This window comes from Manacus vitellinus, unplaced genomic scaffold (genome assembly GCF_001715985.3).
Source record: "Manacus vitellinus isolate BGI_N305 unplaced genomic scaffold, ASM171598v3 scaffold_29_pilon, whole genome shotgun sequence".
NCBI classification, from domain to species: domain Eukaryota; kingdom Metazoa; phylum Chordata; class Aves; order Passeriformes; family Pipridae; genus Manacus; species Manacus vitellinus.
The window spans coordinates 9847451-9862067 of NW_021940207.1; the positions used below are offsets into that span (position 1 = coordinate 9847451).

Genomic DNA, 14617 nt, shown 5'->3' on the forward strand with positions numbered 1-14617 from the left:
GTCAGCTGCCCATGGGTCCCGCCTGCCCCATGGCATTAGGGACTGTGACAGCAAACCCCGCCGCACACCGGCTCCGACCAGCTCAGCCCCATCCCCTGACATCGCTAAAACCCCTCCAAGGGCACCATTAGCTGACCCTGCCTGAAACTGGCAGGTTCCTTCTTGAAACCCTTCCTGAGCAGCTGCTTCCTCGTGTTACAACTCAATTTTCCAGTCTCATCCAGAAAAATAAAATGAAAGATGCCATTATTACTATATGTAGCAGAGCTTTCCCCATCTTTTTGATTTATGGTCACAATGTTTTGGAGGTCAGAAGGAGTAGCGGTTCCAGAAGTATAGAAGGCGTATATTGATCCAAAGCCTGCAACGAGCTAATTCAGCTCTTTACAAATATCAACAGTGCTGTTTTACAGAGGCAAGTGGTCAGAAATATGATCTCTTACTAAATAAAAGTTGTATAACATTGAGAATTATACAGCAGTTGCCTTAAGATACATGATCTCGCACTTGGCCTCCTTCAAACCCAAGTTGCTGGCACATCTTACCAGGCAAACCTCATCATTCCGGATGAGGAGTCCTCAGTTTTACCTCTTCTCTAGGCTTTAAGATTTACAAACTATCAATATCAATAGGATTTCATCTTTAAAAGAAAAAAAAAAACCAAAAAACAAACTCAAACCCAAACCAAACAAAACCCCAAACCAAATGAACAACCCCCCCTAAAAAAACCAAAAGCAATTATAAGTAGTTTAAAAACTGGTTCTTCAAGCACAGTAGAAATATGGCCCATCTTCCGTTTTCACCACATATAATTTCATGTTGAGATCAATGATGTGACTTTTTGTTCCATTGAATATGTGACTGTTGTTAATGAAGTCAGTGGTCATGTAATAAAAGTGGTCACAGCCTAGTGGTCACTTGAGTTGTCCTCATTCACAGGAAATCCTCCAGTAGTATCACATTATGAATTACCACCAGGGGATCACGACTGCCCAGCCCCCTGTATTCTGTCCAATCTCCAGAAGAACTGAAATGCATCAGGCTCTACCCTTTCCCCTGTCAGGATGTTCTTTCCATTTTTTTCATTGTGTAGAAGTCTTAGCACAAGTAATTTTCTTTGACAGTTTGCAGATCCTGCTGCAGATGTCCTTGATTTTCTTGTTCAGTGATTTAAAAGGCCATCCTTAAGAGTGTTGCATGCAACACTCTTCTCTTGGTTTGTCTTTCTTATTTTCATGCTGAAATCTCAATAATAATTTTAGGTGGGCCCTCTTCTCTCTGCTGCACCCAGTCTGCTGGTACCAAACACCACCACTCACTCACTCCCCACACCCCACCCATCATGGGATGGGGAGGAGAATCGGTAAAGAAAAGAAAATAGAACTCATGTTGAGATAAGAACAGTTTTATATTAAAACAAAGTAGTATTAATGATCCTAATAATAATAATAATTGTAATAAAAAGGAGAGAGAGAGAGAAGGAGATAAAACCCAAGTAAGGCAAGTGAAGGCAATACAATTGTCCACCACCTGCTGGCCACTGCCAAGCCTGTCCCTGATCCACCATCCAGGTAACTTCCCCAGTTGATGTACTAGGCATGACATCCTGTGGTGTGGAATTGCCCTATGGAAAGTTTGGGGCACCCGTCCTGGCCATGCTCCCTCTCAGCTTTCTGTGCACCTCCTCACTGGCAGACATGGGACACTGGAAAGTCCTTGACTGAGAGTAAGCACTACAGAGCAACAACCAAAACATCAGTGGGGTATCAACACCAATTATCAGTTCTCAGTTCTCAGACTAAATCCACAGCAGCCCTGAACCAGCTGATAAGAAGAAAAAAACCACAGCTCATCACAGCATCCTATGTAGGAATATATCTAGGTAGTGGACAAGATCATTAGCTCTGGAAAGAACAACAACAAAAAAAAACTAACAGGAAATGGGTCTTTTATTTAGTCAAAATACTTTTATTTGGCTGTATTTAGCAGAGTACAGCCCCCATGGTTTGCTCATTATTTCCCATTTCTCATGCATCCATTCTTTCAGTACAATATATTAACACCTTGCACCTCATCAGCCCTTTCCAGTTAAGGCTCCCAAAGCATTTACAGACATGAGTTAACTAATCCTCACAACAATCGTTAGCAGTAGGGAATTAACATGATCTGCATCTGCAGAGAGAGGTTTACACCAACTTTTTTCAAGTTTTAATTTGATTTCCAGTGTCCAGCTTGTAGTATGCCAGGCTTGACGAACATGTGTCCCTGCAGTTGTATTTCATGCTTTGGAAAGAAAGACTGATCTTGAGCAATCAAAATCTAAAGCTATTTATGAACATCTTTCTTTAGTAACTTGTTGAAGGCCACACAAAAAGTGAGCAGCTGAATCCAAAACTGGGAGCAAGGCAGCGCTTCCAGTTCTGTGCAATACTATGAAACATAACCCTTTGTAACTTACCTTTTGGACTTTAAAACCACAATCTGTTCCCTTCTCCTTACACATTGTCCTCTGCTGGCCATTTCCAGCAGACTTCAACCTCAGGTGCTCACATTTGCATTTTACTAGCAAGTTTTACATGAGGGTTTCCAGGTCATTGGCTGTGTATCATATACAAGGGCCTTTGGGTGACTGTAATGAGCCTTAATGAAAAAAAGAAACCACTGAAACCACTAAAACCCCAACAACCTAACGAGCAACAGGTGTGGTCTTTAACTTTGAGTATTTAAAGCAATCTTCAGCATTTATGGAAAAATCTAGTATGTGATTGTTTTAAGGAAAACAACCTCAACCCCAAGCCTGGTTCAAATAAAGGACTAAATATTAACTTGACATTAATACCTTCTTATCAGTAGTGCATCTGCATAGAGATTCTTCATAAAACCCTGCAAATTCACAATTATACCTTGCAAACAGAAGTACTACGACTGTTCAAGCAAACAATAATTTTAAAATATCCATTCAGTCCATGTAAATGGTATCCTCACGTTTGCTCCATCGTAAGGTACTGGCATGGAACACAGACAAAACCTTTTCTTAGTTAGGTTAACACTGAAAATTCAAACAGTCAGACAAACACAATGCAAGTATTTTAACAGAAACAATATAAAATTTCACTGGCTTAAAAAACACCTAAATGAGAAATCTTGGTTATTTCACTGAATTGCTAGACCCTACATTTAAGTGGTGCATTTACAGAACTATTCAGATGAGTTAAGCTTCTCCTGTAACACTAAATACTGGAATTCTGATAGACTGTGCAAGTATTAAAAAATATTAACATTTTAAATGTCAACATTACAATTTTAAATAGCCTTGCAAGTGCAATGTTATAAATATTAAAAAAAAAAACTTCAGAGCTACAATTTTATATAAGTTATATGAGTAAATGAAAGTGCTTTTCAAGTATTTATGTTCATTTACAGTTGGATTCTCTTGTATAAGTCAGTGCTTAGATGGTACAATTTAAATATCAGTCTTTTTTAAAATTTTGGATGCATACATTTGTCTGGATGGAATAAATGGTTTCATTTCAGAAATGTATGATAAATATTTAAATACAGAATATAATTTGTGATAAATATTTAAATATGGACTATTATAAAATGGAAATATTATAGATTTTGTTATCTATTAAAAATAAAATAGAAAGAAATCACATCCTGATGGGTGATAACCTCATAATGCCACGGGAGCCCTTGAGCCATACAGTAATTGTTAATTCCAACAGAACCCAAAATTATGATATGGTAAATAGTTTTTCTTCGGGAGAGATGAAAGCATGTGATCATAATACTGTCAGCTTTTGAGGAACTTAAAAAGATCTCATGATCTAATCATGGAATCTAATGAAAACTTTCCATCACTTTCAATTAGTCAGCCCTTAGCCCCAGTCACTCTGGAGGACACAGCCAGTGCCTGTCCCCACTGTCCTGCCTGCCCAGTGCATGGTGTGCTCCCTCCTGGCCACTCAGGAACCATCATCAGCACAGTGATACAACGAAGATCAGATTCCTGTTTGCCAGCCAGAGGAAGGGTGAGGGAAGTGGGGAGATACTTGTTTATTAGACAAGAAAACCAAACCAAAACAACTCTCAAGGAATCATCATATAGTTAAAAGTGCACTGAAAATATTTCCTATTGAACCCTATCGCTCGTAAGTGCCAGATTGTCATCTTATTTAAATATCCACTTGGAACACTGAACATATGTAAGCTGATACAGGAGCTTTAGCTTGTCTTGCTGTTTGAAAAGCACATGACACAAGGCAGCATTAACATCTTTCATTAAAGATCTGGTGATGCTGTGGTTTTATCATGGAGATGCAGCTCAGAAATGCCATGGTTCAGCAGAAGCCCCTGCAGATTGCCTTGACAGGCTTCCTCCAACAAAGTGCTTTGTCATTTGCCAAACACAAAAGTCAAACTGTTGCCCTGCCTCACCACAGTGCTGCACTGGCAATTTATAATTTTCTCTCCAGACGCAGCTGGACTTTAATAAATTATAGCTCTTCAGAGTTAGGCAATTTTTTGTAATAAAAGCAGAGTTTCAGGTTCTATCAAGAGTGGCCACTGTTTAGATTGGTCTCTTCATGCAGACCTGACAACGACTGATGATATTTTCTAGTTCTCCTGCTTTCAAAGTCTGTGGCACTGGTCTCCTAAAAGAAAGAAAACATTTAATTTTTTTCTTTAAAAAACATGGAGAGATGATGCAATTTTGGATATGGAATTATTGACAGCAACCTTGGAATCCTTGGCTTATGAAAGCATCTGCATGCTACAGACCCTGAACCTAACAAAGAGGGATGTCTACCCTGAGGAGAGTTCTGGAGGAAGCCCCCACAAGCACTCAGTGTCTCCTCAGGCACTTGCAGCAGGGGTGTGAGGGGTATGGATGCAGGGAAGTACAGTTACCTGAACATTCTTCTTGGATTTAACGTTGCCAACCAGAAGCTGTAGGAATTTGTGTAGTAGTTGCACGTTCCCCTGCCGTGACACTCGATGAATGGGACGGCCCGGAATTCCTCCAGACAAGATCCAGGAGATGCCAGTGCTTGGCCAGAAGCTTCTGAGCCGGCACTTGTGTACTGTAACCAACAATGCATTTTTTAATGAGAACTCGTCCAGCAGCTTTTGGTAAACGGCAGGCGAAAAACCAATCTCTTTCTAAAACATACCATATGTTCTGTGGTGTATCTTGGAGAAACCAAACTGAACACAGGTTAGTTTGATAAAACTTAAAATGAAGCACAGAAGCCTTATGAAAATTCAAACATTTATGGCATTTCTCAAGTCCTTTTTCTGCTGCATGAAAAGGCACGAAACTAATCATTGCAAAGACTCCTGTACAGTTGAGGACTACAGCAAATAAATCACAAATAAGCCAAATGGGTGGGTGTATGTTTTCATATTTTTTGTTGCACTGATTGCTTCTTGAAACACAAAAGGCAAAAAAAGCATTTTCCTTCTCTGATGTTGGTAAATGCTTGTAGAAATAGCTCTAAAATAATTAATGACATTAGAAAATTGGCTAGAAAATACCATTCAATTTTGCTCATGTTGGAAACAAGCAAATTATTTTAACCAGATGCTGCAAAAATTCTCTTATTCTTTTCCAAGTTTATTATTATTATTACTACTTAGAGCCAAACTGGAGGACAGACAACAAATTTCACACTACTCCTAAAAGGACTTTAATTCATAAAAAAAAAAGTTGTTTTTTTTTTAATTCTGTCTTTTATGTTCATTTGCTGACATGTCTATGACATTTCACAGGCATGGATAACAAAGATAAAGTGCTACATCCTCTAGTATAGATACACCTTTATTCCCATAATTAGTTCTCAATTTGCAGTCACATTATGAAATTTCTTCACTCCTATCTCATTATGGCATCAAAATTGCTGAGGCAGTTTTTTGCTTTTTTTGATTTTAGCTTTCTGTGTTCAGTCCCAAGTTCCGGTTTTTTGAAGAACTTCCTGGCATACAAGTAGGTCAGTTATTTCTGTGTTTTTGTGTTCAGCACCAGTTTAACCACTCCACTCTCCAACTCTGTCTCCTAGATCTTAACATGACATATGAAAATGAGTGCATGCAGTTATTTTTGTCAGACTAAAGTCCTACAGTTCTCTTTTCATCTTTTCCCTTTTTCCTCCTGCCACCCATTTCTGAGGACACATCAGAATAGTTGTTTCTATGCTTTTGGAATTGAATAAGAATTAATAGAATTATTGTCTATTTCTTGGCAAAGGCATAAAAAAATTTAACAATGATTAAGAAACAAATGAGCTATGAACAGCTGAAAACAGCAGTGAAAATCTGAGGACATAAAACTAATAAATCAAATCATTATATCCTTACCATTACAAAAGAAAAACCCTTCCAGAGAGATATCCAGCCTTCTGGACATGCAGGAACTACAGTTGTTTGGCTGTGAACTGCTATTACCATTGCAGCTCCTTCACACACAACACACCTGTGAAGGAGAGCACAGTACAGATATGAGGGAAAACATGAAAGCAGAACAATTTCTCTCTTCCAGGACAGTAGCTACCTCATGGCAGGGCTTGCTGTAAATGTTACAACTCATACAGGTTTTCTCTGTTTAAAGAGGAGGTAAATAAATGGAAGGTAACCAATATACCTCATTTTGCAATTGCTTTGTAATCCCTATGAGTAACACCGGACAAAAAATTGTTTTAAGATGGGAATTAATCCCAGAACATTTGAGCTTCCTAATTTTGGCTTTAATGAAGTAACAAGTGAAATTTTACCTTTTTCATGTGCTCACTACTTTATGTTGCTGTGGTTTAGATGAAAGTTCTGTACCTTTATTTGCTAAAATTAGAAAAAGTAATCTTTATTTCCTAAATGAGGAAACTATGAAGCTGAGCTACCAGATTGCAACAACTGGGTAGGGCAGGACAGATGCCTTTCCATTTTGGATTTTGCTGCTCTAGGCCCTTCATGCTTTTAGAGTTTTTTCTGTTAAGTTGCTCTTCATCCTTCTCACATGCTCTAAGCAACGAGAAAGGGCCACACTTGCACAAAGATGTTTCATAGCAGAGATCCTTTAGTCCCAGCTCACAATGTTCTTTCACCAACTACAGTAAACATATCACTCATCATTGAAAGCAGAGCTTGATTTGTACTGTATTGTAAAATAACATGTCTTTATTTCATTTTAGTCTGCCTCTGATATACAAAATGATAGGGTTTTAAAAACAATATCACTGCAATCAGTAGGACTGTGCCATCTTGTGTTGGCATAGAAGAGGCTCTGTGATGGGACCCCAGCTGTATTCTAACTTTTCTGCAGTATCACTGCATATTTGACATATTTAGGTGAGTAATCAAAAATCAGGTTTTTGAAGTCAGTGTTTGTACTGGCTGAGATGGGCACGTCTTTGCCTAAGACCTTTGCTACTCAAAACAATTTATGATGTCTTTGTGGTTCCAGGGCAGAAGAGCTGAAATTCTGATCCTCTTACCTGCTTATATGGGGCTCCAGTGCCCTGCCAGAAATAGGTGCCATGTCTGGGGGCATTACCACTGCAGTGGACAGCCAGTAGGAGTAGTCATTGCGAGAGGCAAAGCTGCAAACATCATTGGGGCTGCAGAATAGGAATGGCATAGTGGTAAATCTCTGCAGACAGCTGCCAGCTGTTCCTAAAAGACAAAGGAGGAGAGGTTTGTGACAGACTGGAGGTTATATTTAGTGCAGCAAACAGAAGAGCCACACAATGGCACCCAATCCACTACAGTAGGAATTAAAACAGCTGGTCTATAAAAAGTGTCTGTACAGTAGAATTATCTGAAAGTAACATGCTTATGGTTTATATAAAAATATCTATATAAAAAACAAGGGCTAAGAACAAAATCTGTTAAAATAGTATGTTCTTGAATGGTATCAGTCCTTGACACAGTGATAGGAATTCAGCTGTTTTAGCAGAAGTTTCTGGTGACATTTTTCACACATTTTTCAGCATCCCATTTAGTCTCCGAAAATGCAAGATACCCCCTCAGATCCTGTGCAAACATTGGGAACATTTATACTAGACATCCATCCATAAGTAACTGAATTCTTCCTCAAAACCTCTAAGGGAATATAGGAGTGCTGGAAAGAAAGGGGTCTTTCAAGCCATGATTGCTGAATTGTCTCAGAGCAGCAGATCACTGGAGACAGATGGCTGACACCAATGTTCATCTGGGACACTTACTGTAAGTTTGGTCTCATGACAACTTAGCATTACTGGACTCTAAAAAAAGGATCTGAATTTTTTTACTAATACAGTACCGAGATCTTGTCCATGTGCTCGTTCATTTCCTTGGACAAAAAGCAGGGAATAGCCAACATAGATCTGGGATGTCCCACGTGGGCACGAAGGAATCTTTGTTGTCTGACTGTGCCGGGTAAAGATAAAACCTCTTCTTGTTGGACCAGCAATGATAGTACCTGGTGATCCAGGTAACCCCTGCAGACCTGGAAAGCCAATCAGTCCAGGTTGTCCTGTGGAGGGGAAATAAATATGATTGCAAAAATTATGATTTTGTTTGAATTTTCACTTCATTTAAATTAGTGAAATCATTTGAAAACTAATAAAAATTTATCAGTAAGAAGATACAACTTGAAAATTGGTAGTATTTGTTGCTAGATATAATAACTCTTTCAGACCTAGCTCAGGTAGCTTTACACTGTGTAGTTTCATGAAACAGTAAGGTATTTTAAAGAACCATGGCCATTTTTACAAAAAATAGCTTAAAAACGTTTTGTCAGGCCTGAATAAAAACAGTTAGTTCTATTTTGATGTAGTAAAAAGGCACTCCAAAACCTAGGGATTTCAAGTGAATAAACAGATGTGATTAATAACAGAGCAGCACAGTCAAGGCATATTTTTGTAAATTATTATTTCAGTTGTGAACATGCCTCTGTTAAAAGCTAAGAATGTGCTTACATGTGCTTGTGGCCCTACAGCTACTTAAATGTTACAGAATCTCAATACAGGCAAAAAGAAAGATTTACAGAAATCAGCAATACAGTTTATCTGTAAATTCAGTAGTGCCAATCTAAGAGAGATATCTGCTTTGCTGTACCTCTTTCTCCTGGAAATCCCCTGTCTCCTTTTGGACCAGGCAGTCCTGGATGACCTGGATGACCAAAATTGCCTGGTAGGCCTTTTACTCCTTTAGGTCCTAAATTGGAATCAACAAAAAACCAGAAGCATATAGCAGTAGTTACTCTAGATTTTAATAACTGTTGGAAAATAACAAAATCCCCACATAAATGTAGCTGTATTAGAATAAAAATATCAGCATGAGTTTACTAGGTTTTGAGACTGTCTGCAGTGCTACTGCCATCATATTTCCTACCAGAAAGATTACAAGGAAACATTAAATGTACTAAAGAAGAATGCCATGTAGCAAGTCTGCCCCCTGAAGAGCTCCCTTCCTGTGGGGTGCAAAGCTGTGGTACTGGGAAGGGTGGCCAAGTACTGCCTGCACATCCACCTCATCCTACCTGCTCCTTGCTGCCTCATTCCTCACAGCTCTGGCAGGCTTCACTTCTGGTGTCAATGGAAAAGTAACCAGCCTCTCCTTAACCTTCCCACTCCCAGACTGTGACAGACACAATCGCTTTGTAGCACATCTAGAACTTTTATTATCTAGACTTTTATTACATGTGGTCATTTCCCCCACAAAATGATAAACATCCTGAGCATGGTTCTGGTTTATGAAAACAGTGAATGTTTTGATCCAAGTTTACTTATTATTGCACTGTTAGGCTTATGTTGAGGGACATACTCATTCACTGCAAGGGAGGAGGGCAGGTGGAATGGGACAAGTTATAAATATAAGGGTGTTATAACAAGGTACAAAAAACTATTTTTAAATATAGTGAGGTTTTTTTAAAGACATGTCAATTTTCTATGAAGAAGCATGTTTTCCCACCAACCCAAAATGTTCCACTAAGGAGCACATACAAACATGCACAGAGATAAAAATATAGATCACCTGGTAATCCAGGAATCCCTTGAATTCCTTGATCACCTGGTGCTCCTGGCATTCCCGGCAGTCCAGGAGGACCCTTGCTTCCTGGGATGGAGAATACTCTCCCAGTGACTCCAGGAAGGCCTAGGAGCAAAAATATGTAGAAGACCTATTGCTTTACATTAAAAGAAAGCAAACAAACTACAAAACAAAACAAACAAATCAATTTAAGTCAGCTGGTATTGGAAGGAGAAGGGTTGGTTACCATGCTGGCCCTTTGGTCCCCTTGGCCCTTCTGCACCTTGTGGTCCAGGGGGCCCTTGATTCCCCTTTTCTCCTACAAAAGAAAATTGAAGATACATCTGTCTGGTTTAAAATGTCAAAACAACTGTCAAAGTTTCAGAGGCTTATTGAAGGGTCCTGCATGATCCATGCTAAGTTCCCAAAGGGTAACACAGCCTATAGACTCATCTGAAATGTGAACTGGACTTCTTCATCTCTGCTGTTACTGTAGAATTTATAGGTCAAGTGCACTCCATTTATGAGGAGGTGTTGTCGTGCCTGTCTTTATACAATGGCTGGTCACATAAACCTAATTTAAAATCTCAGCTATGCCCTGTCTATCTGTATGTTTCTGTCATTGAATTTACAGGTCAAGTGCTGCCTTCAAGTGCAGTTCAACTCCTTTTAACCCTACTGCCAGTTATGCTGAAAGCTTTAAGAGTGTTGTGTAGTTTTTCAAGTGTTTGAAATTCAATTTGGATACATTCATAGGATGTACCTCAGTGCTTCCATTTGGAGCTCACCTATACTCTGATCTTCATGGCAAAACCTCATGTCTCTAGAACCACTCCTCATACTGTTTAACAAATAATATTATAACACCACATGTAAATGCTTGTTTTTGACACACATATCTATTATTATTCATAATAAATATATGAATACCTTTTACACCTGGGAATCCAAGAAATCCAGGGTTCCCTATGGCACCAGGATAGCCTGATCTACCTTCTATTCCCTGCAAATCAGATAATATCAATAATAAACAGGAGCAGCATTTGCACACTATGAAGTACATTTTCTTTTTGTTCTGAATATTCAAAGCATTATGTTCACAGAATATGCTGCAACTAGAATTATCTGCTCCATTTTTGAGCATGTTAGAAATAATTATGCTTTTGTTCACATTATTCTGTAATAGAGAACAGTCAAGGAAATGACATGCCAGAAATTCAAGAAAATTTCTTTTTTGTCCATTAAAATCCATAAAACCTACTTCTCATATTTATTTTGGTCTTCTCTCCATTACAAATTTTTTTTTAAAGATATGTGAGGGGTGGAGGTGGGTTTGTTGGTTGGTTGTGGGTTTTGAGGTTTTTTTTATCATCATGGGTATTATTTTCATGGTAAGAACAAATTATCAATGCAGTAAGAAACAAGCAATATTCCTTTCACTGACTTTTGGACCTGGAGGGCCAATGTCACCAGCTGGGCCAGTTGGCCCTGGTATTCCATCCGCTCCTCTGACACCTTTGCTTCCTTTTATGCTGGGAGTGGAAAGACCAGGAAGCCCTGGAAAACCAGGAGCACCTGTACAGAAACAACAGAGTAAGTAAAGGCTACTGCCAACAGCTTTGCACACAGATTACATGCAACACAGGGAAACATTCAGTGGCTCCATAATGATACTCATGTTTACCACCCCATCTCAGTGATTTCCAAGGAATTATACTCACTTTAAAAAAAAATAATCAAAGACTTTTTCCTAGCCTGCTAATTTAAGCTGAGATCAGAACTGAGTTCTTGCAGTGTTCTATAGCACTACAGCTTTTTGAATATCCTTCAGTTGTAGTTAAGCCTGGAATCACAGAATTAATTTAGGTTGGAAAAGACCTTTAAGAACATCAAGTCCAATTGTAAACCCAACACTGCCAAGTCCTCCTCTGAACCATGTCCCTAAGTGCCACATCTACACACTCTTGCTGTGTCACTTTAAAGTTGGATCTCAGCTGCCCTGCAGACCATATGTGAAGAAAACAAGATAATGCAATTGAGTGGACTGCAAAGCTTAGAGTTATTTCAATTTACATGCCACTGCACAGATCATCTTGTTGCTTGCAATGGTAATATTGCACTAACTGCTAAAGGAACTACCTGTTTAATTATGAAGCTCTCTTGGGGGAATAACCCTTTCAGCCTTGGATTCTGGACAGGCTAACTTCTGCTTTCAATTACATAATTTCAGATAAATAAGGAGTTATAGCAACACACCTGGTCTTCCATGTGCACCAGCAATTCCTCTGTTGCCTTTTTGGCCAGTGATTGCCATGCCTGTTGGGCCTTGAAATCCAGGTAACCCCACTAAGCCAGGAGGTCCAATGGGTCCTTGATCACCTGGATGGCCTTTCATACCTGGAGGCCCAGGGAAACCAGGCAGCCCCATGTCCCCCTTGATCCCTGCAAAGTATAAATGTTACATTTTGGGAGTGCTGTCAAGATGATGAGGTGATGTGACTACTCAGAATATGTGTTTCCTATAGCACAAAGGTGGAATTCAGCCTTTGTTTTTAGTATGGAGTCCCCAGGGCCACCTAAAGAAAAGCAGTTGTGAGAACACAGGACTCACTGCAAGGCAGTGTACACACTGTGGTTTGTTTATTTTAAAACTCCACTTCAGAGATTGCTCATACCAAGGAATAAACTTGAGAGAAGAGTAGAAAGATCAGAGAGAGAAATATTTATTGATGCATAAGTAGAAGAAATGCTTCTATGTAGATCAGAATTAACAAATTCTTTTAAACTGAATTCCAGGTAGGAGCATCAAAATGAATACAACAAAATAAGAGACTACTCCAAAGGGATATTGTTCTGAAGCTGATCTTGAAGTGCTTTAAATTTACTTTTTTAAAGTAAAGCAAATCCATGGATTTCTACCACAATGCAAAACATGGATTTGCACAATGCAAAACATAAAAAATGTGAAGAATCCCCTCAGTCAACTGTTCATCAATATAAAAAGGAAGATAAACAAAATTAAAATGCAATCACTGCAGCTTCCTGAGAGTATGCTTAGTATTCAGCACCACCTTCTGTTTGCATGGGGGTATACTCTATTAATCAAATTATGTATCATAATAACATTTCAAAAGCTCTAGAATGTGTATGTCACCTTCACAAGACCATAAAATTCAGATTTTTTATTTCCCTTTTACAGTAGTCTAAACTTTACAAGCAACAACTCTTGACATTTAATATATAGGACCAAATCACAGATCAAAACCACAGAATAACTCTTGACTTCCTCTGACACTCTTAGTGCCATTTCAAGCATCTGAAAGCAGGATTTGACTTAAAAGATGCTGATTTGGGCATTTATAAATTAAGGGTTTGCTTTTTGAAAAGTCAACTCACCTCTACGACCAGGAATACCTCGAAGGCCAGGGATGCCTCTCCCTGGTGCTCCTACAAAATATTAGTCACATTAAGTCCTAAATAATTGTTAGAAAACATCACAGTTGTCTACTATTTCATACATTTCTTCAGAATTTACTGAATATAAATGTAGGGTTTGGTTATATGTAAAATATAATTTATTATTTCCATTTCTTCTCTACAGAAACACAAATTTAATTTTTAAGTTTTTCTTTGTAGTAGGACCTCTTATTGTTCAATCATATTTGAGGTACATTCTACAATAATAAGCTTTGTCTTCTTTTCAAAAGAAAAAAACAGAACCCTCCCTGCATTTAAGTTAATTATCAAGAAAAACAGAAAAATAAATGTAATTACCTACAGAAGAAAATACATTAACAGTGATTACTTCAAAGTTATTATAAAAAAATTTTCTAAATACTATGAATGTCTTCTCAGTATCCTCTTACACTGATAGGCAAAGAAACATTTTCAGTGTAAAATGTGAAAACATTTTCTGTCAGAATTCAGTAGAGGACTAAATCTATCTGTGGACAAGGTTCACATCAGGAGTGACATTTAAATAGAATGTTTTACAATCCAAGGTCCTTGTCATGGAAACCTTCACTATTCATGTAAGGAAACACTGTGATTCATTTTATTTCCATGTAAAACAGAAGACTCCTTTAAAAGGGTTTTGGTTCTTTTAATCTCTTTAAACACATAAGAATTGTTAACAGCAATACTTTGACTCTTGCAGACATTAACAGTTTCAGGTGACATTAGCAATAATCACATGTATAATAGAGTATTTATAAAGCATTTGAATTGTACAGCATGTACAATAATTACATAGAAAAACCTGTGAATGACCTACTTATAAACTTATCTTTGGCTCCACAGAAGCTCCTTATTATTCCTTCCCAAATAATCCTAGTCAGATTAATTGCAGAAAAAAAACCAGTTGTAAAATAGAATGAAAATATTTCAGTGGTGTTACCTGGTTCTCCTTTTGCTCCTGGGGGACCAGGCATACCATCCTGACCTTGACTACCTCTTTCACCAACAAGTCCGTTTTTTCCAGGGACTCCAACAGCACCTGTGAATTACAATAGACCACGATGCCATTTTCACTTCCATTATTCTGCATGTCAGTGGGAAAGACATGACTCCCTTTTATTAAAATTTAATTAGTTCAGCTACTTCAAAGATACCA

General features: G+C 38.3%; 1 protein-coding gene across 1 annotated transcript in view; it reads right to left on the reverse strand.

Annotated features, from left to right (window-relative positions):
- Positions 1 to 1960: 1960 nt before the first annotated feature.
- Positions 1961 to 14617, reverse strand: part of COL4A3 (collagen type IV alpha 3 chain) — a 57811-nt gene continuing 45154 nt past the window's right edge. Inside the window, exons 40-52 of the mRNA XM_029960748.1 lie at positions 14402 to 14500; positions 13402 to 13452; positions 12262 to 12447; positions 11450 to 11580; positions 10936 to 11008; positions 10253 to 10324; positions 10012 to 10131; positions 9094 to 9192; positions 8297 to 8509; positions 7491 to 7668; positions 6361 to 6475; positions 4915 to 5087; positions 1961 to 4658 (exon numbers count right to left, since the gene is read on the reverse strand). Coding sequence (XP_029816608.1) covers positions 4574 to 4658; positions 4915 to 5087; positions 6361 to 6475; positions 7491 to 7668; positions 8297 to 8509; positions 9094 to 9192; positions 10012 to 10131; positions 10253 to 10324; positions 10936 to 11008; positions 11450 to 11580; positions 12262 to 12447; positions 13402 to 13452; positions 14402 to 14500 — 1595 coding nt within the window. The 3' untranslated portion in view covers positions 1961 to 4573. The remainder of the gene's footprint in view (positions 4659 to 4914; positions 5088 to 6360; positions 6476 to 7490; positions 7669 to 8296; positions 8510 to 9093; positions 9193 to 10011; positions 10132 to 10252; positions 10325 to 10935; positions 11009 to 11449; positions 11581 to 12261; positions 12448 to 13401; positions 13453 to 14401; positions 14501 to 14617) is intronic.